At 42.1% G+C, this 25,770-nt stretch overlaps 1 protein-coding gene across 2 annotated transcripts in view; it reads left to right on the top strand.

The window, feature by feature from the left end:
- The first annotated feature begins 594 nt into the window (after nucleotides 1-594).
- The window catches only part of Baalc (BAALC binder of MAP3K1 and KLF4), a 64,713-nt gene continuing 39,537 nt past the window's right edge, over nucleotides 595-25,770 (top strand). Inside the window, exon 1 of one of the 2 annotated variants that reach the window (XM_026384861.1) lies at nucleotides 595-754. In XM_026384861.1, coding sequence (XP_026240646.1) covers nucleotides 595-754 — 160 coding nt within the window. Of the gene's footprint in view, nucleotides 759-25,770 lie in introns of both variants that reach the window. The other variant, XM_077801354.1, reaches the window with a different exon arrangement.

The following is a 25,770-nucleotide window of genomic DNA, read 5'->3' as shown; positions in this document are numbered from 1 at the left end:
ATCATAGGTCCCATTCCCCAAACCAGCCAAGATAGGGCACTCACTCTTCTCCTGAATTCTTGGTGGCAACACTGTCTCCCCAGTTTCCTTGTGTCCAGCTCCACTGCTTTTAGAACAAGTGGCCAGAAAGCTTGTGAGCCCCTTTCTAGAAAAGAAGAGAGGGAGCAAGGGAGGGAGGAAGGAAGGACAAGTACGTGGGTGGGTGGATTATGCGAGAACGGATGGATAGTCTCCTGGGAACCATAATCCAGGCAGGCGGGGGTTGCGTCCCTCCCGGGACCCTCCTCTCGCTGCTGGCTGCTGCGGGTGGCTCGCACACCCAGGCCTGCTCCCGAGCACCAAGGAAGTGGGTAGAGAGAAGGGATTTGGGACCGGGTGGGGGGAGAACTGGGAGGGAAGAGGTAAGGGGAGGTGGGGAGGGGGAGGGCCTCAAAGCAGAGAGGAGGCGCAGCAGGCGCTGCAGGAGCTCCGCGCGGGCTCCGAAGAGATGTCGCTGCCGCCACCTTCCCTCGGGCCGGGGCTGTGCCGCCCGGGCTGAGCCACAGCGCCAGCAGCTAGCCGAGTGGCCGCCGGACAAGATCACAGCGCGGGAGGATGGGCTGCGGCGGGAGCAGGGCTGATGCCATCGAGCCCCGTTACTACGAGAGCTGGACCCGGGAGACAGAGTCCACCTGGCTCACTTACACCGACTCGGACGCGCAGCCCAGTGCCGCGGGCCCTGACACTGGCCCCGAGGCCGGCGGCCTGCACGCGGGTGAGTGAGCCTGCAGACCCCCGCCTGGCCGCGGCCCTGGCCATCCAGAGAGAAGCCGGAGGGGTGCAGGCAGCAGGGGAAGCAAAGGACCCTTATGAACCGATGGGGGATGGAGAGGGGGACAGTGACAGGACCTGCCCACTCAAGCTGGGGTGTGGGATCGGGGTCAACAGGAGCCGCTTACATAGGGCTGAGCTAATCCCCCGAGCTTCCCACCAACCCAAAGCTTCTTTGCCTTGGCCAGTGCATGCGCCGACCGACCGGGGAGGGATGGGTGGGAGGATTCACCCATCTGGTCCATACACCCACCTCACAGCCCACACCACGTCTCCCACCCGACCCGGTTTGCCTTTGCCTAGCTCTGGTCCAGCTTCCTCTCTGGCCACCTGCCTACCCAGTGGTTTCATCCACTGGCCACCTGGCCCCTCTCCTTTGGTTTATAGACAAGACACCGGAGTAGGATCGCCTGGGTGGAGTCTTCTTGTTGCTTCCCTAATCCTTCCTGTTGAGCTGCCAAAATCAGGGCCAAATAAATGCATGCCTACCCTATTACTTTAACTTACTTTTCAGGCAGTTATTTAACAGTGCAGAACTTCCTTCCCTACCCCCTGTCGTCTGAATATAAGACAGGGCATAAATTTTTTTTTACTACAAATTGAATACTCTTACCTAGGTCATTCTCCAGCCACCAGAAATCTGATAGAAGGATTTGCAAAGAACTTTCTAGTCCAGTCACAACAAAGGATTTTTTTTTTCAAGCAAACTCTAATAACTACAGAGATGGAAACTGTTGCTATGTATTAAACTTTGATCATAAATGTGTTGGTGACACTAAAAAGAAAAAAAAATCACTGCTTATTACATGGATGATGTCAAAAGCCAGATTGATATTTGGATTTAAAAAGTTTTGTTTTCTGACTGCTTTATATAGGCATTTTTGAATGATGAAATTTAAAATTTAAAAATAGGGTTAATTTGAAGCATAATGTGTATTTTATGGAGGAAGAAAAAAATGTAAACTACTTTTGAGACTAATAACGCTAAATCAATGCCTCTTAAATTAAGAGCTGCCATGTTAGCCGTGAGGATAGGACTCTCCATCTTTTAGGACCAATGCTGGTTTTGTTTGTTTAAACAATATGGGGTTGGCTGTGTTGCCCAGGCTGGCCTTGGATCCTGGGCTGAAATGAATCTCTTGCCCCAGCTTATTTAGTAGTTGGGACTACGGGCATGTGCCTGGCCTGGCTCCTTTTTCCACATAAGAAAATTCACACCTCACCCCACCCCCACTTTTTTTTTTTTTTTTTTTAACTGAGAACAGTCTGTGAAAGCTGTCAGAACACTGGATTTCTCTCTAAATTTCCTGACTCAGAGAAGCAATCATAATGATTATTTTGTGTGGCCAATGCTTTCATCAAGTTTCCAGGTGGTGTGTCGGTCACATTCAGTGTCAAGATGAAGATAAGACATGAGCCTCTAAAGGGACTTGTACACTTTGGATGTAAAAGTATTTCCCAAGGAAGTAGTGGTACTTCTCTGCAGAGTTCAAGGCCAGGGCTGCACAGCAAGGAAATAAGATTGAAAAAATCTGGCATGAAAAAGAACAGAGTACAGCTTCAGAGAATGGTTGCCTTGGTGACTGGCCCTGTATGGTGTGAGAAAGAGAGGGGGGCGAGAGGGAGGGAGGGAGGGAGAGAATGGATGTGAGAGTTGTTATGGACTGGATAAATATGTACATATATGCTCCTCAAGTCTTTCCTAACATTTATTCACTTATTTCTCTGCCATCCTAACTCAGATCCCATCCATCAGGAGATCTGATCCTTGCAACAGGTGGGGACTGGGACAGGCACGCTGTTCATGGAACTTTGCCAAACATGGGACAGTCTTGCCAGGCAGACGGTCCCGAAGATCTGCATCATACCTAGGATGGATTCAGCTGCCGCTCCAGGATAGTACTCTAAAATTGGCCAGACTCTTAGATGGGCAGCAGCATTTCAATTCCCTAGAAATTCCCATCAGCTTTGGAGCAGAGGAACATTTCTGAAGACAGAGGTTGAGCCAAGGCTTCCCTTGGAGTGCACTGGTATTCTTGGGGGTCTCTGGAAGAGTGGCTTGATTCCTGTAGCTTTTCAGCCTGGAAACTGGTCATCTTCAGTCAGTGGGACATCTGAGAAAACTACAAATCTCCTGGGTTTCTGCCACCCTGGGAAATTAGCTTGGATTCTTTTTTTTCCCCCCTTTCTGCTTCACCTAGTCCCACCAGTGCTTTAACCATGAATTTAATCCCATTAGGGGACACCTAATGGACCTTGGTGACTAGGTGGTCATAGGAAGCTAGAAGATCAGTTTTTCCTATTCCTAGCAGTCCATTTCTGTTGGAGGGGGAACAAATGGAAGTACTGGATTCAGGAGAGTCCATATTGAAAAAAAATATATCAACCCAGTCCAGTACAATGGTTTTGCTGTGGATTTTAGAGCTAGGGAAGGTCTCTGGAAGTCATCTACCCAAGCAAATGGACTCTTGGTGAACTGTCCCAGTCTGCACACTACCTCAACCACTTCAAAGCTCTTACTTAACTTCTGGTACCCTTAGTCCTCAAGAACCCTTTCTTTCTGGGCCCCAGTCACTCTCCTTTATTGTCAAATTGAAATCACCTTTCTTCTGGCTACCTTAACCTCAGGACCATAGAAGGTAGGGAATGGACCTAACTCTTCTTTGTGTCTTCTGTGCTTAGCAAATGTGTGACACAGGCTGGTGTCTCATGAAGATTTTCTGAATGAGCAGGTGCTCTGTCCAAACCTGCCCTTAATTCCCATGAGCTCTTCCTAGATGCCCCCTCTTTAGCTCTTCCCTATATGCTTGCTGTTCAACTTCCCCACTTAAATCTGTTTAACCTCAGTCCCTCCAAGTACCTTTCTGATCCCATAGCTCCTGTTAAAACAGAAAAGCCTCTGCCCAACTTTATCACACTCTGCTGAAACATCTGGCCCAGCCCCGAAACTCCATAGGTTTCCACACCAACTCCATAGCCATGTCTACTGAAAAACTCCAATAGGCATATCTGCTTTGAAATTCCACTTTAATTTTTCATACTTTATCCAGATTGAGGGTGTGTCATATGACAGTGTTCAGCAAAAACTTGTTGAATTAATTCTGTACTTCACTGTGGGGCGGGGAGCATGTTTTCACTTCTATGAAGGAAGGAGTGTCTTGTCTCTCCTCCTCACTCAAAAAGTGATCCTAAGCCCCTGGTCCCTGTTCTTGGAGATTATCTCCACTAGCTAGCAGAACTGAATTAAATTTTTAGATTTGACTATTATGTAGGCTAGAATTTAAAACTTAGCTGAAGCCAGTGTCTGATATCCATTATGTCTCTATTACCAAGATCAGGCTCTCCTTCAAAGAAGGAAATTAAATGGGTCTGACATGACTTAATCCTCATAAAATCAGTTTGCTGGACTGAGTTTTACTTCTGTTGTCAGATGGTAATCTCCAAGGAGAAGGGGAGTCTGAGGTTGCTGTGACCCAGCCTTGCTCAGCCATTCCATACATTAGTAACTTCCTAGCTTTGTCTCACTTTAATTGCAAGTCCCTTTTTAAAATTTTCACATATTCCCCTTAGGCTTTTCTCTAATATCTCCAGAGAATACAACATTTCAAATTAGTATCGTATGAAAATTCCCTTAGTTTAAGGAAGTTTGAAGAATTAGAGACAGCAAAATGATTTACCTAAATAAAAGTCAAATAATATGACAAGCATTTAATAATTACTATTAACTAACATTTATTGACAACTGATCAGGGGCCAGGCAGTGTACTTGGCAGTTTATGTCAATCATATCATTTAATGTTTACACCCAGGATAAGATAGGAACTGTTACCACCTTCCTTTTTACAAAAGGGATTGAGGTTTAGAGTTGAGTAACTTTTCCAGCTCAGGACTGGGATCCAACTCTGATTCCAAAGCCCACACTCCTAACTACTGCCTTTATTGTTCATAGAGATTTTTTATAAAATTCTCTGTTGGCAGTTGATGGTACTCAAAAGTTTAGTACATCCTCTAGATGGTCCAGTCTCTCTGACCACACAATTTTCTCTGCATTGTCCCCGAGATATCCCATCGATATCTCTTCCCTAGGGCAGGGGGTCTCCCCATGCCATTGCAGAGCATCTTCCCTGTGATTTCCACCTGGTGAAATCTGAACTTATATGATTAAGTCTTGAATAATTAGCTCCTTTCAATCCTTGAAGATGCTTTCCACCTCCTCTAACCTCCTTCAGGCCAGACACATGCAGTTCCTTAATCATTTCTCATGTCTCTTGTGGGCCTGACCCTATTCCTATACACATACCACTAGGTTTGTCAAAGTCTTTCCAGATACAAGGGACCTAGGGTAACTCCAAACTCCTGCTGTCAGCTCAACAGCAGAGGGCACTTGGAACATTCTAAAGTGGCCACAGAAGTAAACTCTCTCCTCCTGCAGGTAAAATCAGGTTAGGATTGTTTTTCTGTTCTTGTTGTTGCCATATTACCTTGATGACTCACACTGAGCTTGGGTTTTTTTTAAAACCCTTAGATTTTTTTTTTTCTAATTCAATTGGAGTTCTGTGACATTAGGGACATTGTATTTTCCCTGCTATATTCCCAGCACCTGGGACAGTGACTGGAATGTAAGTGGCACTCAATATTGAATTAGTTTTTTTTTCCCCCTGTGAATCTTACATCAGAACTATTGGTTTCAGTAACCACCAGTTGGGATTTTTGCATTTTTTCCTGTTAAAATTCAACTTGTTAGTTTCCCTTCAGTGTTTAAAATTGCTGATGTTGATTCATGTTATAGTGCTATAAAGAGAATATTCCAGGTTTATTTTTTTTCCCCTGTGTTGACAGACTAAAGATGAAATACATTTGCTCTTCTGTTCCTTCAATAGACATTTGGCACAAAGTCAAGAAACATATCTTACCTAAGAGGTTAATAATGCAGGAGACAGACACAAAAGTGGACACACTTCAGGTCAGCATAGAACTGGAACAGCATGAAGGGAAAGTGTTGGAGGTGTCAGAGGACCAAGCAATTTATTCTGCCTGGGAAGGGATAGTGCATGTACAGACATATGCAGGAGCCCAGCTCAGGAAGTAGGTGTTTGAGCCCTTTCCTACTGGGAGAGGTTGAAGAAGGCAGCTCAGGTCATGAGAATGCCTTGGCTTCCTGAGGGACAACCCCCACCCCTTCTATATAATAGTTACCGCTTGTGGTTATATTTTATAAAACTTCATGACCAATGTCTGCTACCCTTAAGGACGGCTGTCAGGTTAGGTAAGGGGCCTTTTCATTCACCATTGTATCCCTGTGTCTGGCTATGGTATCATCTTAAATGAGCTCTTTTGAATAATCTCCTAAATTTTTGTATGTGTCTATTTTTTTCCCTGTAGACCTCAGAGCTGATGAAGTCTTTTCTCATCAGTTCCATCTGCTCATCTTTTTTTGGGTTCTTGTCCACATGATTAGTTACATAGTCAGAAACGTGTCCCATCTGCCTCATGCCCCTTTCCAAACACCAGCCTTTCTGTTATAAGGGTTGTTTTGCAAAAATCACTAAAAGAAACAGGTGGCAACCGTGCAGTTTATGAAGTTTTAGAAAGTCTCACTTCCTCATGGCCCTGTCTCCCAGGCACAGCCTGCCCTGGGAGCCCAGGCACAGCACTCACCGGACCATATTGCCCAAGCTTGCTCGTGCTTTGCCTGTCCAGGTAGGCTGTGAGCTCTTCCAGGTTGGGGACCACCTTACCAATGTCTGCGTGCCTACCATCTACCACACATTTGTTGAATGGCTATGAAAATGAGTAAATGGATTCATGAGAGAGCTATGCAAATGAAGCTTGGTTTGTCTGTCTTATAACCTCTTTCCTCTCATCTTGGATGTTTTTGCCTTAGACATTTGGTCCATTAAACCTTGCCTTTGTTGTTTACAAGAAAGGCAATTCTGACTCTAATCTGAGATGAGTTTAAGGTGACTCCATGGCTGGGTATAAGAGCTTCCTAAGTGCATTTCAGAAACCCTCTGATGGTTGAGGACCTGGTAGGAATGAAAGACTCCTCTCAGACATCTAGGGGTCTTTTCCTGGCCTGCCCTGTGCTCAGCAATGCCTCAGACTGGACCCCTCAGGCCCTGATTTCACTCTAGGGTCTGTGCCCTATGACCCATAGCACCTTCCTGCAAATAAGACCACTTGGCTTATTAGAGAACTTGGGTGTCTGAACCTGTTGTTCTTGGTAGGCATTGCCCGCAGCCTCTACCTATTTCCAGCAGTCCAGCTGGATTCTGTTGCAAAATTCTGTCCCTGCCAGGACTCCCACAGAGCTTCTCTGGCCATTCTGAGCATCACCTGGCTCCCATCTAAAGTGCAGATTTGATGGGTATACCCTGTGCCTTAGTCCAAATTGTGATCTAGCCCTTCTAGTTTAGCTACCAGGACCCCTTACTTCTTCCCATGTTCTCCTCCCCCTCTGCCCCACACCTAACCATCTCCATTCAGTGCAGATGAAATTCTTTTAGAATGTTGCTATGGACTGAGTTGTGTCCACCCCAGCTCCACCCAAAATTCATACATTGAAGTCCTGACCCCTAACATAACAATATAACCTAATTTGGGGATAGTCTTTATAGCAGCAATCAAATTAAAATGAAGTCATTAAGGTTCTACTCCAATACAACTGGTGTCCTGAGATTGGGCATATTTCCTTGACATTTAGAGTGAAATAGCTTTTATTGATTATCTACTATATGTGAGAATTTTCCTTTTGGATACCAGTTCACATTATTCTCCAAAGTAACCTCATAAACCATTGTTATAACCATTACCTGGATGAGGAAACCTTAGTTTCAGTGAGCTTCAGGAACTGAGCAAGATCACCCAGCTAAGAAGTGAAAAAGCCTAGATGGGAATTCATCCCTCATTTCAAACCCAGGCCATGTCCATTGTACTGAAACTGCTAAACATGCATTTAGTACCTTCCTCCACCCATCTGTCTGGTGTGGGAGCCTTCTGCCAGTACTTACAGGGCTGAGAACATGAATTTGCAGCTCAATGGCACTTAGGCCACCTCCTCACTGTGCTAGTCTCTACAGAGCAGGGATGCTCTGAGAATCAGCTAGATCCCAATCACATGGGGTGCCTGGTAAAGATGGGCAGAGTAACAGTCTGTGGTTTCAAATGCAATACATGTTCCTTATAAATTTTTAAGAGGTCTAGAAAAACATGCAGGAGAACACACCACCTCTGTCAGCTTCTAGGCTTCATCCTTCAGATCCTGCACCTGGTTGTAGACTTACATGGTGCATTTGATGTGGGTGATGTTTAAAGTTCAGGAGGTGTGGGGAAATCTCCCAAAGTATTTGGGAGCTCAAGGGTCAAGAAAAAATGCTGTTTTCTCCCGGGTTTAGGAAAATATTTGGAGAGAGCAGGAGCCAAATTCTCGTTTGAATGGAGGAAGATCAAGGAAAAAAAGGCCCTGGATAAGTGAAGGGACTTTTCTCCCTTTATTTTTTCCATACTGAGCAAATGTAGTTGTATTCAGCTACTCTCTGCTGACAGCAGCCAGAGGCTGTGAGCCTTATGTGGAAAGGCTCCAGGCACCATTGGCCAGTTACAGAGTTAATATTTATTATGATAAATACATACTGTGTGAATGGGGTTCCTCTTATGCCACCTCAACCCCCTGAAAATGGGTTTGGGTTTGTGCTGAGCATGCAGTCTTATATTCTATACAGCAGTTTTCTGGAATGTACAATCCCTTTACAGATGTTGAGGCACAGCCTTTGCATGCATGCATGTAGGGGGTTTGGGTGTAGGAACCAGTTCCCTATCTTAGTTTCAAATGCCCATGAAGTCAAGCAGGTTGGCTTTCTAGTATTCCAGCTGGCCTCACTCCATATGCACTGTGTCTGTGTGTCCAATTGACTAAGTATGGAGTGTCTGCCTGCATCTTGTCATGTGGGTTTTGTGTAAGGAAGTAAAACCAGAAGCCTGAGTAGGTTGTTCATAATCTGGCTCCATCTGCTTTCCAAATGGTACAAATTTTTCCAAGATTCTAGGATTAGGTTCCCTATTAACCTTCACTGGTGGCATTATTGTGAGTTTTGGTTTTTTCCTCTATGTCTTCTTGGGCATTTTGGTGGGTAGTTAGGCAAAGGTGAGTCAGTGGCAGCTGGCCTGATGTCCTTTGGCTGGGAAGTCCCACCCAGAACCTTTTGACCTTCTCCAAGCCATTACACTATGCTTTGATGCAGACACAACCCCAGGACCATGCCGGATCTGGTCTTTCTGATTAAACTTCCCACACTTCCTCACTAATGAGACAGTTTCTCCTTGTTCATTCCAGCCTCAAGTCCCCGGGTGTCTCTCTGCTCTCTTAATCCAACACTATCCAAGCTACTTTCCTTGGAGGCAGGATAGTTCTTCAGTTAAGGAATCTGACTTGAACAATGGACAGTTATCAGCTGTGTAAACTTGAGGTTTCTTAGTTTTTCTGGTTTCACTTCTCACTTAGTAAGATGGGAATCATAGAAGAATTAGTGCATTCACAAATATAAAGGGCCCAGAGTTTCAGTGCTGCCCCTCCTAGTTGCCAGGACCCTTTGCCTCCCTGGGCGTGACTGTGCTCATCATGCCAGTCTTAAGCCTTGGGTCACCCCCCGCCCTCTGCTCCCTACATCCCTGTTTCTGAGCTGTCTAGAACTGCTGGAAAGGGTCACATGTGACTACATATCATAGCAATCCATGTCCTAGAAACTTGGGGGTCTTGCCACCTTTGGCAATTCTACTAATTCCTTATTAATACACTGTGACAATCCCTATGTTATCCCAGGCTAACTTATTCCTTCCCCTGAATACCAAAATAAATCAAAGACATGCTACAAATTCTTTCTTTCTAATCACCCACTATGTATACTTCTTGCCTCTTCAGAGTTTTAAAAACATCTTTAACCATACTTCCCTGCAACCTAAGTGGAGGGAAAGGATTCTAAGTGCACAAATGACGCTGTTCCTTGTAACCATAACGAGGATCTCACAGGCAGCTCCATTTGGGTGCCAGTCTCCTCTACATCTCCACTGGCCCTTCCTGAGCCCACCCCCTTCTTTGGACCACTGCAACAGCCTGCTCCCATTCTTGTCCTTGAAAATGCATTCTTATAGCACAGGAAGGACCATCTTTTAAGCACATTTATCACGTCCTGTCACCGTCTTGTTTAACACCCTCTAATAGTTTCTCTTTCTACTATAGGTGGAATGAACCCCAATACCTCTCCTTGTTCTCCAGGGGCCTGCCTGACTCATTCCCTGCTGCCTCTCCAGCATTGTTTATTCTGTCCTCTTTCACTGAGAGTGTTCCAGCCACATCGCGTCCTCTCTATTCTTTGAACACAGCACGTCCTTTCCAGTTGCCAGGAGTTGGCAACTGCTGGAATCTGCTTCCTCTCCACAGGTCAGGCCCCTTTACATAATTAACCCCATCTCTCCCTTTGGCTCTGGGTTCAGATGTCACCCTCTCAGTGACACTATCTTGCCCAGTAATTGTCTGGTTATTTTCTTCCTAACACCAGTCATTATCTTGCTCTTTTATTGTTATTTCTGAACTCCCTCATTCCATGGGGGCAAGGGCCCAGTGCACTCACCCACTGTTGGAGCTCAAGTGTACAGCACAGTACTGAGCAAAGAGTAGATATTTGTTGCATGGAGGGAACCTTTCTCATGTACCGTATTTTATTTGGCTGCACGAACAGAAGGCAAGTTTAGCAAGTTCATAGTTTCCACCACAAGTTTGGAGGTAGGCTGCTGCACCTGATCAACGATGCTCTTCTGGACCAGGCCCCTCTGTGGCTCTACAGTCCTTAGTGGGTGGATTTCACCCTCATGGCTGTAAGATGTTGCATCATCTTATTTGAGATAGAAAGAACCCAGTAACCTTGGCTTGGTTCTCATTGGCCAAAATTGTGGGGCATCCTGCTGGCTGCAAAGTAGTCTAGAGAATCAAAACTTGTAGCTGAGCATGTGCCATCCTAAAAGCATCAGGGTCCTCTTGGCAAAGGAGAAAGGGAGAGAACAGATACTGGGTAGAGATTGCCAGGAGGGTAGCTGCATCATTCATCCTAAGGCTATTATCTAAGAGGAGGTAAGATTAGCAGGATCTAGAAGTAGATAGGTGGGGAGGGAGAAGTCTGCTAACATGATTGCTGGTATTAAGATTTTGCTTTAGTAATAATATGTTTAATTATAATGTATGAAATGAGTACTTAAAGCAAACATAAGCTATACATTCACATGTTACATGTGCTAATACTGAAATATTTCTTAAAATAATGCAATAATACCCCAAAGACTTAAGTCATGTAGAATGGTCTTTTGGCCTTGGACTCTGCTCTCTTGCATGAAGTGAGTGGTAAGCATCCCTTTATTTTCTGTTTTCCTCTAAGGCTAATGCCAGCCAGAGACTGGTATGAAGCTCATATTCTATGGCACCAATTTTCCAATTAGAACATTTGTGGAGGGTCCCTGTGCAGCTTGTCATACTGCTGCTCAGCCTGGGGGCTTCTGTGGGAAAAGTTGCGGACAGCCCATTGGCAAATTTAAAAGAGTTGACAGTGTTTCTTGTGGAAGTTAAAAAAAAAAAAAATCATCCTGCTGCTGTCTCCAGGGCTTGTAGACTTCAGCATAAGAGGAAACCAAAGGGTTTATAGAAAACAGCAGGGCTGTTTGGAAAACCAGTCACCATAACAACAGGGCATGGCATTGGTTACAATGAACCTGAAATTGCCTGTGTACCTTTCGAAAGAGGAAGGATTCAGGATTAAGCACCTCAATAAACAATAAATGTGTTTGAAACCAAGTCCTCATTAAGTTATTATCTTCCCAAGGACATTCTGGCCAGTGTTTATAGCTGCCAGACTCAGACCTGCTTGCTGGGCTATCAGTGATGTATGAGTGCAACCTCTGCCTTCTGAGGATGGCTTCCATGAATCAGGTGCTCGGTATGTGCAGGGCACTGCATATTTATTACCTCCGTTAGCTCCACCTTAACAAAGAGGGGTGTCCAGGAGGTAAGTTGACTTGCCGAACTGCAGACAAGTGGTTGATGGGGTTTAAACCCAGGTCTGTCTCATTCTGAGCCCTGTGGCCTTGGCTGACTGCTAACTCTGCTTCTCATTGTCTTTTACTTAGACATTTGCAATAGCTTTTGGACTGTTCCCACCCCCATTCACGCCCACTCCAATCTCTTCCACACTGTTGCCTGGTGAACATTCCTGAACCAAAGCTGGGACCATTGTCATGCTGCTCTGCTTAAAGTGTCATGATTTCCCACCTTCTACAAAATGTGAATGTGCCTGCCATTTTAGGCCTTCTTTCCAGCCTCCTCTTCCACCAGCTTTCTGCAAATCCTCTCCACTCAGCCTGACTGTGGCTATTCTTTGAAGCACTCTATCCATCCCACTTCCAGTGCCCCAAACACCTCCCAGTCCTGCCCTTCCAGTTCAGTGTTTCTTTCTAGACGCCTTTTAGTGTATTCATTCTGTTTTTAATTTTCTCATTTACAGCTGTGACTTATCTTTGCTGTCAACAGATATGTTTTTAGAGTTGGTTAACAGAATCTGATGGATACCTACTGGGGAGAGCACCAGGGAACACCAGCTGGGAGGGGCGAGGGGCGTGGCTGGGGCGGAGGAAGTTGAATGGCTGTTGCAATGGGGTCCTCAGCTGATCCCTCGGGGGAGCTCTGGAGCTGGCATGACCCTTCAGCAATTGCCATGAGGAGCCAGGCCGATCTACCCTACATCAACCAGACATTGAATGCAGGAAGCTCCTAGTAAAAGGACAAGATCTGGGTGAATCCACTTCCTTCGCCAGAAGGCAATTCCTAGAGATACACTCAGCTATAGGCAAGTTGAGGTCAAATCTGCCTGCCTCCTGGCAACCCGAAAGTGAAGGATCTGGTGTTGGAGGTGGCAGGGAGACCCAGTTGGGTGCTACAGAGGACTCTACAGGCAGGAGACACCATCACCATATTCACCTTTCTGCTTCCCCAGTAGCTCCATATTGTCATTCACCAGGGGAATCTAAGAGGTGAGGCAGGACAAAAAACCTGCATGTTTAACAAGTTCTCTAGGCCAGTGAAGAGACAAGCTTCACAGGCCCAGGGTGCCATGAAGAGTTTTTAACTCAGAAGAGTTTTTAACAAGCTCACAATGCTGCTGCTGCTGTTGGTTCATGGACCACTCACAAGGATCTGAGGTCCTAGATCAAGATTGGTGAACTTTTTCAGTAAAGACCACATGGCAATAGGCTTTGTGGGCCACATGTATTCTCAATGTTGCTATTTTTAGTGTCAAAGTAGACATACACAATGGATGAATGAATGAGCATGTTTGTGTTCTTGCCCCTTCCTGTGCTAGGTGACTGTGAGGCACAGCTAGATTAAGAGTCACTGTCTTTGTAGCTGAAGGCAGCGTGAAAGAAAAGAACATAGAGTTTGCAGGTACTAGTCCCAGCTCTCAAATGTACCTGCAAATAGCTCAGCACATGCCTAATACTCCATGTTTGTAAAAAGAACCAGGAATGAAGAAATGGGATAAACTTTTTCTCATTTTGAAGGTAGTCTTTAAAAGTCATTAAATCCTCTCTGATGATATTAGGTCATTAGAGATTTCATTATGCAAATTATTACTCTTGATTTGGGAAGAATATCGTGCTATCACTTAGAGGAAGGCAGAGGGCGCCTGAGGATTAATTTCGTCTCCTTCCTGGTTCTCAAAGGAGCTTTCCCTGCAGAAAAATTGGGACTTTCCTGCCCCTTCAGCCCAGGTCACTGTTGGATCAGTTTTGAGAGCAGCTGCTGTGGCCTGAGTTGTTTTCCCAGCTGACCTTGATTCAGACAGTCCTCCTTCTAGCTGCCCCTGGGAGGCATGAGGAGATGATTATCTCCCTGTGTCTGTGCTCCCCTCACTTTTCCTTAACTCTCAGTTCTTGCCACAGGCTGGAATGCCAGGGTTGAGGGTTTTCAGAAAGTCACTGCACGTCTGGTTGGTTCCGAGTCTGGGCAGGCAATGAATGGGGTTCTGTTATAATGTTTGCTTTTCTGAATCAGGTGTTCCTTTGCAGAGGTGGGGGGGGGTGGGGCGGGCTGCCAGCCATTACATAAGTCTTAAGAAAATACCCAGTGAACTTCCTAGAAAATGCATCGTTTAAATAGAACCTTCTAAAAATGTTAACAAAGGGACCCAGAGAGTGTGTCCATACTCTTTAGCCCCCACTTTTTTCTTTTGCTCATGAATCAAAAATCCAAACACTGACTATTCTTGGGACCCCTCTAAATCTCATTCATATGCAAAAAAAAGTGGAAAATGTAAGAAAAAGTTACACGAGAAGATGATTTGAAATGATAGCTTCATTTGAGAAGCAGACACCATCTGGTTGCAGTTGCTCAGTGCAGCTCTGGAACCCCTCAATCATAGATAGCCTCAGGCATTTATTGTGATAGCATTTCAAACTAGCATTTACAACTTTAATAAAACTATACCATGTATTTTAAGCACATATACTATACATATGTAAAGTCTGAGAAGAGTATAATGAACCTGTGTACCATCACCTAGCTAAAGCTATTGACACATGGCAAATCTTATTTTATCTCTGCCTCTATTTCACCAAATTGGATAAGTTTTAGTCAAATTCTAGCATTCATATAATTTATCATAAATACTTCAGTATGAATAGCTAAGAGAAGTTAGATTAGACCATATGAAGTTATTATTTTATAGATTCATACAGTGTAATATAAGCAACCTCATATGCTTCAACCTAATATACAAATGTAATACCATTTCACATCTCAAAATTAACAGAAATGCCTTCATTCTTTGATATACAAATTCAGTCAGTGTCCACATTTCTCTAATGATTTCATAAGTGTTTTTTCTACAATTTATTTGTTTGCTTCAGGATACAAACAATGCCCATTCATTGTATTTGATATTTTTCTCAGGTTGCTTTTAATTTATGGGTTTTCCATTTCCTCCTTTCCTCTTTCAATTTACTTGAATAAACTGTTGTTGCTTTTGTAGAATTCTGCACCCCCTCCCTTTCTTTTTTTTTAAATTTTGTTGACTGCATTTCTATGGGGTTTTTAAAAATGTCCCAGTATTCAGTTAGACAGAAGGAAAAATTTCAGGAAGTCTATTGTAGGAAATGGTGATTATGGTTAATTACAATGTGTTGTACACTTGAAAATTGCTAAGAGTAGATTTTAAAGAATCTCATCACAAAAAAAGTATGAAGTAATAAACATTAATTAGCTTGATTTAGCCATTCCACAATGTAGACATATGTCAAAACATCATGCTGTATATCATAAGTAGATACCATTTTTTTATATGTCAATTAAAAATTTAATTGAACAAAATGTTCCACATTCCCCCTAAACTAGTGATTAGAACTATAGGCTTGATGAGGTTCAGTTTGTTTTTTTTTCTGTTTTGTGTGTGTAGGAAGACCTCATGGGTGGGATGAACTCTTTCCTTTGTGACACACCAGGAACACACGGTACCTGGTTATCTCATTTTTTTGGTTAAGATGGCCAGATATACCATCTGATTCATCTATTGTAAAGTTTCATATCAGCTTTCTACCTAAAGGTTTTAGCAGTTATTGATAATCATTATTTCATTAATGATCACAAAATTGTGATATTCTAACATCTCTTCAACAATTATGTAGATTCCTTTATACTATGCTTGATCTTAGTCAGAAGGCCAAGAAGCAGTTGCAATTCTTTTATAAAGAACTTTCCTCATTGCACTGAAAAGGCTGAGTAAATGTCTAATTGATATTTCCTATAATTATCAATTCTCAGTTTCTTCCCTAGTACTCCAGTGACAAGTAAGGTATTATTAAGAATTCATGGATTTAGTATGTTTTAATTCACTGCACTTATTATTATTAATTTTGCACTCAAATTGTCCTGTCTTTTGCTAGTGGAAGCTCCTCAGTTTGACTCTTTACTCCTGTTGCAGAACTCCAATAGTCTTTCCCCTGTGGTATGTTGTATTCCTCTAGGCTTTTATTTTTCCTGGGTTAGACCTGAAATTAACCATTACTTTTTTTGGAGGTTGGGGAGAGGGGTGGTACCAGGGATTGAACTCAGGGGCACTCAACCACTGAGCTACATCCCCAGCCCTATATTGTATTTTATTTAGAGACAGGGTCTCATGAGTTGCTTAGTACCATATTTTACTGAGGCTGCCTTTGAACTTATGATCTCCTGTCTCAGCCTCCCCAGCCACTGGGATTACAGGTGTGCGCCACCACACCCGGTTGAAGTTAGCCATTTCTTTAAGGAGCCTCATTCCTTTAATTGAACTATGATATTTAGATGCCACAGCCTGGGCTCTGGGATGTCTGTTGCTACTGGTTTGGTTGTCATTTATATACCTTTTCAGTGAACAGAGCTAGGAACAATTTCTTCTTTTTTAAGAAGAAAAAAGAAACATGTTTGTGTTAATGTATTGATAGTGGAGATTCAAATTTTTCATCTTTAAAAGATATGTACTAAAATCCTTGATTCCTACCAACCATTGTAAGTACTTATTTGCTTTATGTTATATAGATAACAATTATTGAAAATATCTAAATATTTTTAAAAATTTCTATCCTTAGGGTAAATCCTAATAGGAATATACAGTTACATTACTATTTTTTTTTCCTTATGGTATTGAGGATTGAACCTAAGGATGCTTTTTCCACTGAACTACATTCCCAGTCTTTTTTATTATTTTATTTTATTTTGACACAGTCTTGCTAAGTAGGTGAGGCTGGCTTTGAACTCATGATTCTCCTGCCTCAATGTCCTGAGGCTCTGGGAGTACAGGTATACACCACCACACCCATGTAGGTTACTATATTTTAAAAATCACTTAAAATAATTTCTTGCTGTGTGGTTAAGCCATCAATTTGCCACATGTAGATTCACTGATTCTTTTTGCTTTTTTTTTTTTTAAGAAAAAATTGTTGTTTCTTTCATTCAGTTTAATTTTATGTTAGTCAAACACTTCCATGGTTCCCATGACAAATCTATGAAATAAACTGCATTTACAAAGTCTAGCCTTCATCTCTGCCTCCTACTCTGTTCTTCTATCCTCTTACAGAAATAATCTGTTTTTAAAAAGAAGTAGATACATGCATACACACAAAATACACACACATATAATATACATAGTATATACATATATTACACTTATATGTACATATATATTCATATGTCCTCCCTTAAGTTAAAAGGTAGCATACTGTCTCATTGTTCTGTACTTCGACTTTTTCATTTAACAATCTATCCCAGAGATCACCACAAAGCACTATATAGATAAGTTCCTCACTCTTTTTGTAACTCCATAGTTCCCAATTGTGAGATAGATCCTAGTTTACCAATTTAGTTGCTTACTGATGACCATTGGAATTGTTTCCAGCCTGTTAGTCCTGTCTATGTGTCCTTTCATCTTTACCAGTGTATATTTAGGTAGATTCCTAAAAAGGTTATGACAGGGCCAATGGCCAAATGCAAATGTAACTTTGCTAGATCTTGCCAAATTCCCATTAGCACATACGAGCACGTACGAATACATGCCTGTTTCCCTACAGCCTAGCCAACAGCATACATAGATTGTCAAACTTAGGGATGTTTGTCACTTTCATAGGTGAGAAATTGTTAGTTTTAGTGTCCATGTCTGTGAGTGAGGCTGTTGGCATTTCATGTGATTATGGGTAAATTGCCTCCCCGCCCCCCATACAATCTGTTCACATCTCTAGGCTTGTTCTTTTGATCATATTCATTATTTGCAGATCTTCATCCTTTGAGGATAACCGAGATGTTTTGAAAAGTAAAAAGCCCCTAAGGTCATTCAGTGAATAAAATTGCTGGGGCTTTGCTGTCAAATGGAGCAGCTGGGCTGGCTGGGCATCTTTCTGTCAGCACAGTTCCAGGGCGTCTCCATATGGTCTTTCTGCATGAGCTAGTTCAGGCTCCTCACAGTGTGGTGGCCCGAGGGCAGTTAGACTGTTTACATAACCACTCAGAGCTTGGGTGCAGGCCTCAGCTAGCAAGAGAGGAGCTGCCTTGCCTTTTATGACCCAGACTTAGGGGTCATGTAGCATCACTTCGCCTATGTTCTCTTGGTTACAAGTGAGTCACAAGCCTGCTCACATGCAGAGGGGATTTAGATTCCAATTGACGGAGGCATGGCAAGGTTCTACAAAGGCATGGCCGTTTTAAGAACTGTGAGTGATCTGAGATTTTACTCTACAATTAACCTGTCATTGTCTCATGGATGCCAGATGAGACATGAAACTCCTGGGTCAGAAACAAAGGACTATAGCACAACAAACTTCCTGAGTATTAGCATATTTCCCTCACGTCTCACAGGGGTAAAGCAGGTGGATTCCTGCCTAAATGTTACAGATTTCTGTTTCTACAATCACTGAAACTCTCCACGTAAAGGTACTGGTGACCTTTTGAAGAGTCAGTGCGCATTTCCCTTGACCCCTCTGCAGTTTACAGCACCACGTGTCTGGCCAATATCCTCTGCCCACCACTTCCTCCCCACTTTGAAATCCACCCTCTCCCATAACACTGTTTCTTTCCCACCTCTGTGTTTCGTCTGTGTCATCCTCCTTTCCTGGCTCCTCTTTCCTGGTTCCCCCATGCCCCTCCCATAGGTCTATGACTATTCACATCCTTTTCCCAGCCCCCTTTCCTTATTCATCAGCTCTCTCTTGGTGAGCTCATCCACTCTGGCTCTCCCTAGTAGATGTCTCCCACTATTCCTCCTCCAGACTCTAGACCCTCATTTCCAACTACTTGTAAGATACTGATTATTATCAGCCAGGAGCCTCAAATTCAACTTACCCCAACCAAGTTAGCCTCTTCTTCCCCACACCCACCCTTCCCACTTCCACACACCTGCACTGGATTAATGGCATATATAGTCTATAAGATAGCTGAAACATATTGTAGTTTTCTTCCCAGAACAAAGTATATCACTAGCATAGGAGCATGCCTACCTCAATATACTTTCCTTAGAGTTTAGTAGTAGGGTAATACTGCTATTTCAGCTACTTTCATGGTTAAAATATGAAATATTGTGGATCTCCTAATTGTATACATTTTTATGAATTGGATTTCTTTCACACCTTCCAAATATGTTCCTCTCTGCCTAGCAATCTTTGTCCCTACCAGTTCCATGTTTTTTTTTTTTTTTTTTTTTTTTTGGGTGCAGAACTGGGGATTGAACTCAGGGCCTCACACATTCTAGGCAAGCACTCTACCACTGAGTTACCCCCCAGCCCTTTTTATTCTGAGAAAAGTTCTAAGTTGCCAAAGCTAACCTTGTACTCTCAATCCTCCTGCTTTAGCCTTCCAGTAGCTAAAGATGTGTATTAAAGATGTGTACCACCATGCACCCTGTTTCCTTTCTTCCTTTCTCTCTTTAGTCCTGCAATTTCCTCCCACTTTTTGTGCAAGTCTAACCCTAAAGTCAACCCCTTGGCAAAGCCTTCCTAGGCTTTCCCCACACAGAACCTTTCCCTTTTAAATATTATTTCCACTCAGCAGGTACAGTGGTGCACGCCTGTGATCCCAGCAGCTCGGGTGGCTGCAGGAGGATCATGAATTCAAAGCCTGCCTCAGCAAAAAGTGAGGCCTTAAGCAACTCAAGTGAGTCCCTGTCTCTAAATGGCTGGGGATGTGGCTCAGTGGTCAAGTGCCCCCGAGTTCAATCCTTGGTAACCAAAAAGAAAAAAATTATTTCCACTGCTATAGGGTTAGTATGTGTACACAGGTCTGCAGAAATTGTGTCTTGCTAATTGTCTTTCCCCCATGAGAGCTTACAAAAAATAGGAGTTTCATTCATGTTTTCTGAGATTGGCAAGTCAGTTAAATAACTACTTTGTGATCCATCTTACATTTTAATAATGATCTGTTGCGGGGCTACAAAACTATGGGATTTCAAACATGTCTCCATGGACAGTTTGCTGGGTAGTTGGATGGCTGTACAGATGTGTGGCGATTAGCTTATGAATGTGTGAAAGTCTTGCTCTCTGCATGGCTCCATGACTAGGTATTTGAGAACTTGGAAAACCTTCCCTTTGCTTTCCTATGAGTTATATCATCACTTCCTCCAAACATTCTGAAGTGGATTGTATTTTCCAAAGGGGAGCCACTGGCATTGGTGTGACTACAGCACACACTGCTAACATTATGTATCCCTATGCTTGCTCAAGGGCAGTATGGTTCCCTTGTCACAAAGAAAACCAAGAATGTCCCCGTCCTTTTCCAAAATCCTCCTCTGTTAAGTTGATAATGAGCACAAGGGGAATAAAACTGAGCACAGAGGAGAAGTTGAAAGAAAAGCTACAAATAAGTCACGTTCATCAAAAGCACCTCATAGCTTCTGAGGAATCATGGAGATCAAACTCTGAAATTTTTAGGAGGTCATCAAGACAGGAGTTTCAAGGCCCTGCCTGAATTCTCACAGTTTATCAACAACAGAACAAAAACCAGAACACATTTCTGATCTGTACACCGACTGGAAATTTGTCTTTTGTAAAATGAATACTTGTGTATTCTACTTACTGCGGGCCTGCCACTCTTCTACCTGTATAACAAAACCCACTTGGATACTTGTGATAACCTACGAGGTCAGTCACCCGCACCTTGCAGATGATGCTGCACAGCTGGTAAGGCAAAAGCTTTCTTTGTCCCATAGTGTTTTTAAAATAATACCTGCCCTCCTCAACACTGAGGTGCAGATGAATGATGTAATGTACGTCAAGGACTCAGTAAGTGCTTCATCAGTGCCAGCTATCATCATGACTGCATGACATGTCCTCCTGGTGCCCCCTCCCCCCTGCCAAAATTCTCCCTTGCATCTAGCATGGGGATTCATCTCCTTTCAGTTGTCCTCCATTGATCACCAGAGCAAGTTCTCCATTGTTTGCCTTTGAATTAAATGACCACACGGTCAGTGCAGGATGAGGACATGTCCTGAGGAAAGGTCGTCTTTGTCCACTATCTTTTAATGACTCAGAGTTTAAGCTTCTACCACCCCACTTCTTGCTTGCTTCTTAGAGTGCACTTGCTTTTTTCTGGAACCTTTGTTTCTGCCAGGCTCCGATCTTGAAATGCTGCAGGCCTGCCCTTGGTTGTTTTGTTATAGCGAGTGGAGAACAAGAGGGACAGGTGACGGATAAAAAGGAGAGAGATAAATATGCACACTTGACAAAGCATCAGAGAGCCCTGCTTCCTTATTTTGATTCCAGAGACCTTCTTGATTCAGGATTAAAATGAAGATGTGTGGGTGGAAAGGGGACCTGAAGGCAGATACCCTGTACTGGAATGGACAGGGTCACTAGTAAGGATAGTTTCCCAGGGCCAGTATGTTGGGGAGAGGGAAATAGAAAATCTTTCAGGACAACAGTAAAATCACTATTTTTTAAAAATTATTTAAATAAATATATTTGAATGCATCTCTGGGTTGTTGAATTTTTTCAAATCCAATGAACACATTAATCATTAATTAGGTGCTTGTGCCTCTTTGAAAGCCTGGTAATAATCCTCTTAAAAGGAAATTGTACCTATTTAATTTCTTTGTGTGTAATGCTGAATACAGCATCTAAACTGGATTTCTAATCCACAGTGCCCAAAGTGACTTAATGTGGTACAAAGGACACATTAGCATACTTTAAATCTAAATGGATTCTCAAAATACACACCTTCCTGTTTAATTCTCATGATTGACTCATAAGACAAATGAGGAAATTAATTCTAATAACAGGTGAAATGTAGTCTTTTGCCTTCGTGGATTACTTAAGTCCACCATTATGCCCCAATGGTTCTGTGTTTACTTTGTTAGAGGTAACTTTTAATTTTGTTTGCTGCAGGTTTTGCTTTTGCATGATAAAGAAATAGATATTGTTGAAGGGCTTAAGAGACTAAGAAAGCCCAAATATAAATGGGACTTTCAGGGCAGTATTCTCACCGTTTACCCTGAATGGAGTGAATTTTGGGGAGCAATTTCAAAATGCTAACCTAGGCAACAGGGACTGAGCCCTAGGCCAGCTTACAGTCTAGAGCAGTGCTGTCCAGCAGAACTCTCTGTGATGATGGAATATTCTGTTTTTTTTCCACTATCCAGTACAATATCTGGGGTCTATGGATCACTTAAACAGAACTTGTGCTGCTGAGGAAATGAGTTTTTCATATTACTTATTGTTAGTTTAAATTTACATAGCCCAATTGTGGCTAGTGACAATCATATCAACACAAGTAGAAGAAGAGACAGACAACAAACTGATTCACACAATTCATTACTTGTAATTGCTGTAAATGCCATACAAAGGAAGAGTTCCACTTTCCAGGTATTGAAGGACAGCCATTGTGATTGGCACCTCATGATAGCAGTGAGGAAAGGAGCAAGGACTAGGGCCAAGGTGAAGCTGAATCACACAGGATGCTTGTGTCATGATAACATGGACTTATCCTAATAGTAATGAAAAGCTTTAGAAAGGTTTTAGGCAGGAAAGTGCCTTGATCCAGTTTTATTACATCTTTAAAAAATGTTATAAATTTATACTCGCACAAACCAAAAATATCCTCGAGTAGCTTCCTGGGTAGGAGGTGACATATTTTGAGACTTTGCATTTCAAAATTTTCTTCATGCCTTGTACATTTCACTGGTGTTTTGGCTGGGTATAAAAGTCTAGAATGAAACTTATGTTTCCTTAGAGTTCTAAAGGTATGGTTTCATTTCTTCTGCATTCCAATGTTATCATTAACAAGTCTGATCTCATTCTGATTCTTAATTCTTTGTATGAAGTTTATCCTTCCATGTTCCCATCCCCTGCTCTGTCTCCATGAGCATTAAAAGAAATCTAATAGCCTTCAATTATGGAAACATTTGTCTTAAGAAAATTAGAGTACTAGTCTAGGAGAAAAAATAACTTACATTTGCTCTCCTATTTGGGGGGAGGCTTCCTCAACATTATCTCTTAAACTTTGTTAAATTTTTCATTTCTCCTTTACAATTCTTTTTTTTTAAATAATACAATTTATTTGGACAGTTTTAGGTTAACATATGAATTGAATAGATAGTACATTTGGACAGTTTTAGATTAACATACAAATCTTCAGTACTATCTTCAGTAATTTACAACTCTCTTTTGGAATTCCTTTTTATACCATCCCATTCTCATTTTTCAAGAAGCATTGTGTTTGATGTATTCTATGTCAATCAATGGAAGGGTAACTGATGTGATACAGCAATCTGTATACGGGATAAAATTGGGAGTTCATAACTCATTTGAATCAAACTGTGAAATATGATGTATGAGGAACTATGTAATGTTTTGAACGACCAACAATAAAAAAAAAAAAAAAAGAAGCATTGTGTTTCTGATGATCATATCAATTAGATTTTCCTTATGGTGTTTGTTTCTTCATTTCCCCCCTTTTGTTTTTCTGTTTTTCTTTTATTTGGAGGCTTTCCTCAAACATCTGGTGGCCTTGACTGTTTTATCATATTTAAGGAGAGAACACTAAGATGTTGGTCAGAAGGTCTGGTATGAGGTTGGGACTGGAAATCTGTTTTCTTCACTGCAGGGTATCTGCTGGTTCATTCCTTTCAGGAAACTTGATGTCTGTTGTTTTAGGCCTTTGGAGATGGGGCGATTTGATTCCACGGAGAAGACTCTTCCAGTTTCCTACCCGGAGGGTGTGTGACTAGTATCTGAATATTAGAAAACTAGTATCTAAATATTCCATACAGTGGTCCTGAACTCAATTGCTCAATTGCTCTAAGTGATTCTCATTTCAGAAACTGTGACCAAAAAACAAAACTGAGTTCTTTAAGGATGGAGGAAGGGCAGTCATTCAGATCCTCTGAGTTGGGAAGAGAATATGAAGTTCTAACTGCTATCTAAGCAGATTTTGCACAAATCCTTTCTCTCTCTTCTTCCAAAAATATCTAGTGCCTCCGATTCCCGAGTTCCTTGGGGACATAGGGATATAAACTATGTCACTTCTCTCCCCTTTTCTGCTTGGATTCAGCTTTCAAAGCACTATCTCATCTCCTTTCTGGCTTCCAAAACTGTGTAGCCTCTCTTCTCTTTGTCCTTGTGGGTTTATGCCTTTGAAAGTTTTTCTATATTTTGTTTTAGTGGGATTTGAGAAACAAAACTAGTTGCATTTGCAATTATAAAATTTGTCATTTCAGAACTGGAATTCAATGAGTCCATTTAAAAATTAAAAAACCTCATTTTTAATTGTTTAAAAAATGGATTTGCTGGTTCTTGGTGGTTTTCTTTTTTTTATACATATATTTATTTATTTTAGTTGTAGTTGGACACAATACCTTTTTTTATCTATTCATATGTGGTGCTGAGGGTCGAATTCAGGGCCTCACATGTGCTAGGCAAGCGTTCTCTACCACTGAACCACAACCCCAGCCCCTGCTTAAATGTATTTTTCTACAAAATTCAAGTCCTAACTCCCAGTACCTGTGAGTATGACCTTATTTGGAAACAGGGTCTTTGCAGATGTAATCAAGTTAAAATGAGGTCATACTGGATTAGGTGAGCCTTAAACAGATGACTCATGTTCTTATAAGAAAAATGAAATTTGTACACAGAGGGGAGACAGTCTTGTGAAAATGGAGGCGGAGGTTTGAATGATACATCTACAAACCGAGGATTGCTGGCAACATGAAAAACTAGAAAAGAGGCAGCACACTTCCTATCTTGCCCACCTCTGTTCAGCCCTCCTGTTAGGGTGGCACCTGGAGAACTCAGGAGACCCAGGCAAGACAAGCTTCCTTTAAGTATCCCAACCTAGACTTCACACAAGAAAAGCACAGAAAAGTAAAATTTGTCAGAAAAGTAAATTTGTCAGTGAGTCTGCCTGAATTACCTGAGCACTATTCTCAAGTTTGGGTTCTGTATCAGCTGTGCTGCAGCCTTTTCCTGGGAATTGTTAGTCCAGGATTTTTTTTAAAAATTATATATTCATAAATTGCTGTTATATAGCAAACCATCCCAAACTGCTTATATTCCAGTTTTTCTTAAAGAACTTTGTTTTTACTTTGTTTAAAAATTTTAATTGACATAAAATTTGTGCCTATTTATGGGGTACAGTCACTAAGGGTAATTAGCATTTCCATCCTATTAAAGTCCAGGTTCTTTTCAGTATAAATGACTAAGCTTTCCTTTGCATCCAACTTCTGCCATCTTAGACCTCTCCTTAGAACTCTGCTCTTGTCTGCTTCTGCTTCTACATGGGACAGTATATAGTTCAAGACAACTTTTCTAGATTGAATTTTAAATAATTTTCTGCTAGTTTTGGCATGTTGATATTTTTCTGTTTTCTTGGAGGCTGGATCTAGAGATTGAACCCAGAGGCTATTAGCCACTGAACCACATCCCCAGCCTTTGTATATTTTATTTTGAGACAGGGTCTTACTAAGTTGCTTAGAGCCTTGCTAAATTGCTGAGGCTGGCTATGAACTTGGGATCCTCCTGCCTCAGCCTTGGAGCTGCTGGGATTATAGGCATTGTGCCATTATGCCCAGCTTGGGATATTGATCTTTGGCTTTTCCCCACCTTCAGTACAAAGAGTATTTGACTAGCTTTGACAAATGGATCTTTCAATGAAAATGGTTTTTGGTGAATAAGAATTTGATAAAATGTTGCAGAATTCAGACATCTTATCCAAACCTCCTTTGCTCTAGGAAAGCAGTATAAGGTCATTAGGATTAGGTAGCCTGAATTCTATGCTGGCATGCTTCTTACTCTATGAGGCAAATTTCCAAATCTCTAGTTTCCCTGTAAAATGGGAACAATAATGCCACCTTTACAGGTGTAAGGATTAAATGATTCTAAGAATAACTTAAATGGCTTTCAAAAAAACTACAATTTACT

The sequence above is a fragment of the Urocitellus parryii genome, chromosome 7, assembly GCF_045843805.1.
Source record: "Urocitellus parryii isolate mUroPar1 chromosome 7, mUroPar1.hap1, whole genome shotgun sequence".
Classification (NCBI taxonomy): Eukaryota; Metazoa; Chordata; class Mammalia; order Rodentia; family Sciuridae; genus Urocitellus; species Urocitellus parryii.
This window is presented reverse-complemented; position numbering and strand designations above follow the sequence as displayed.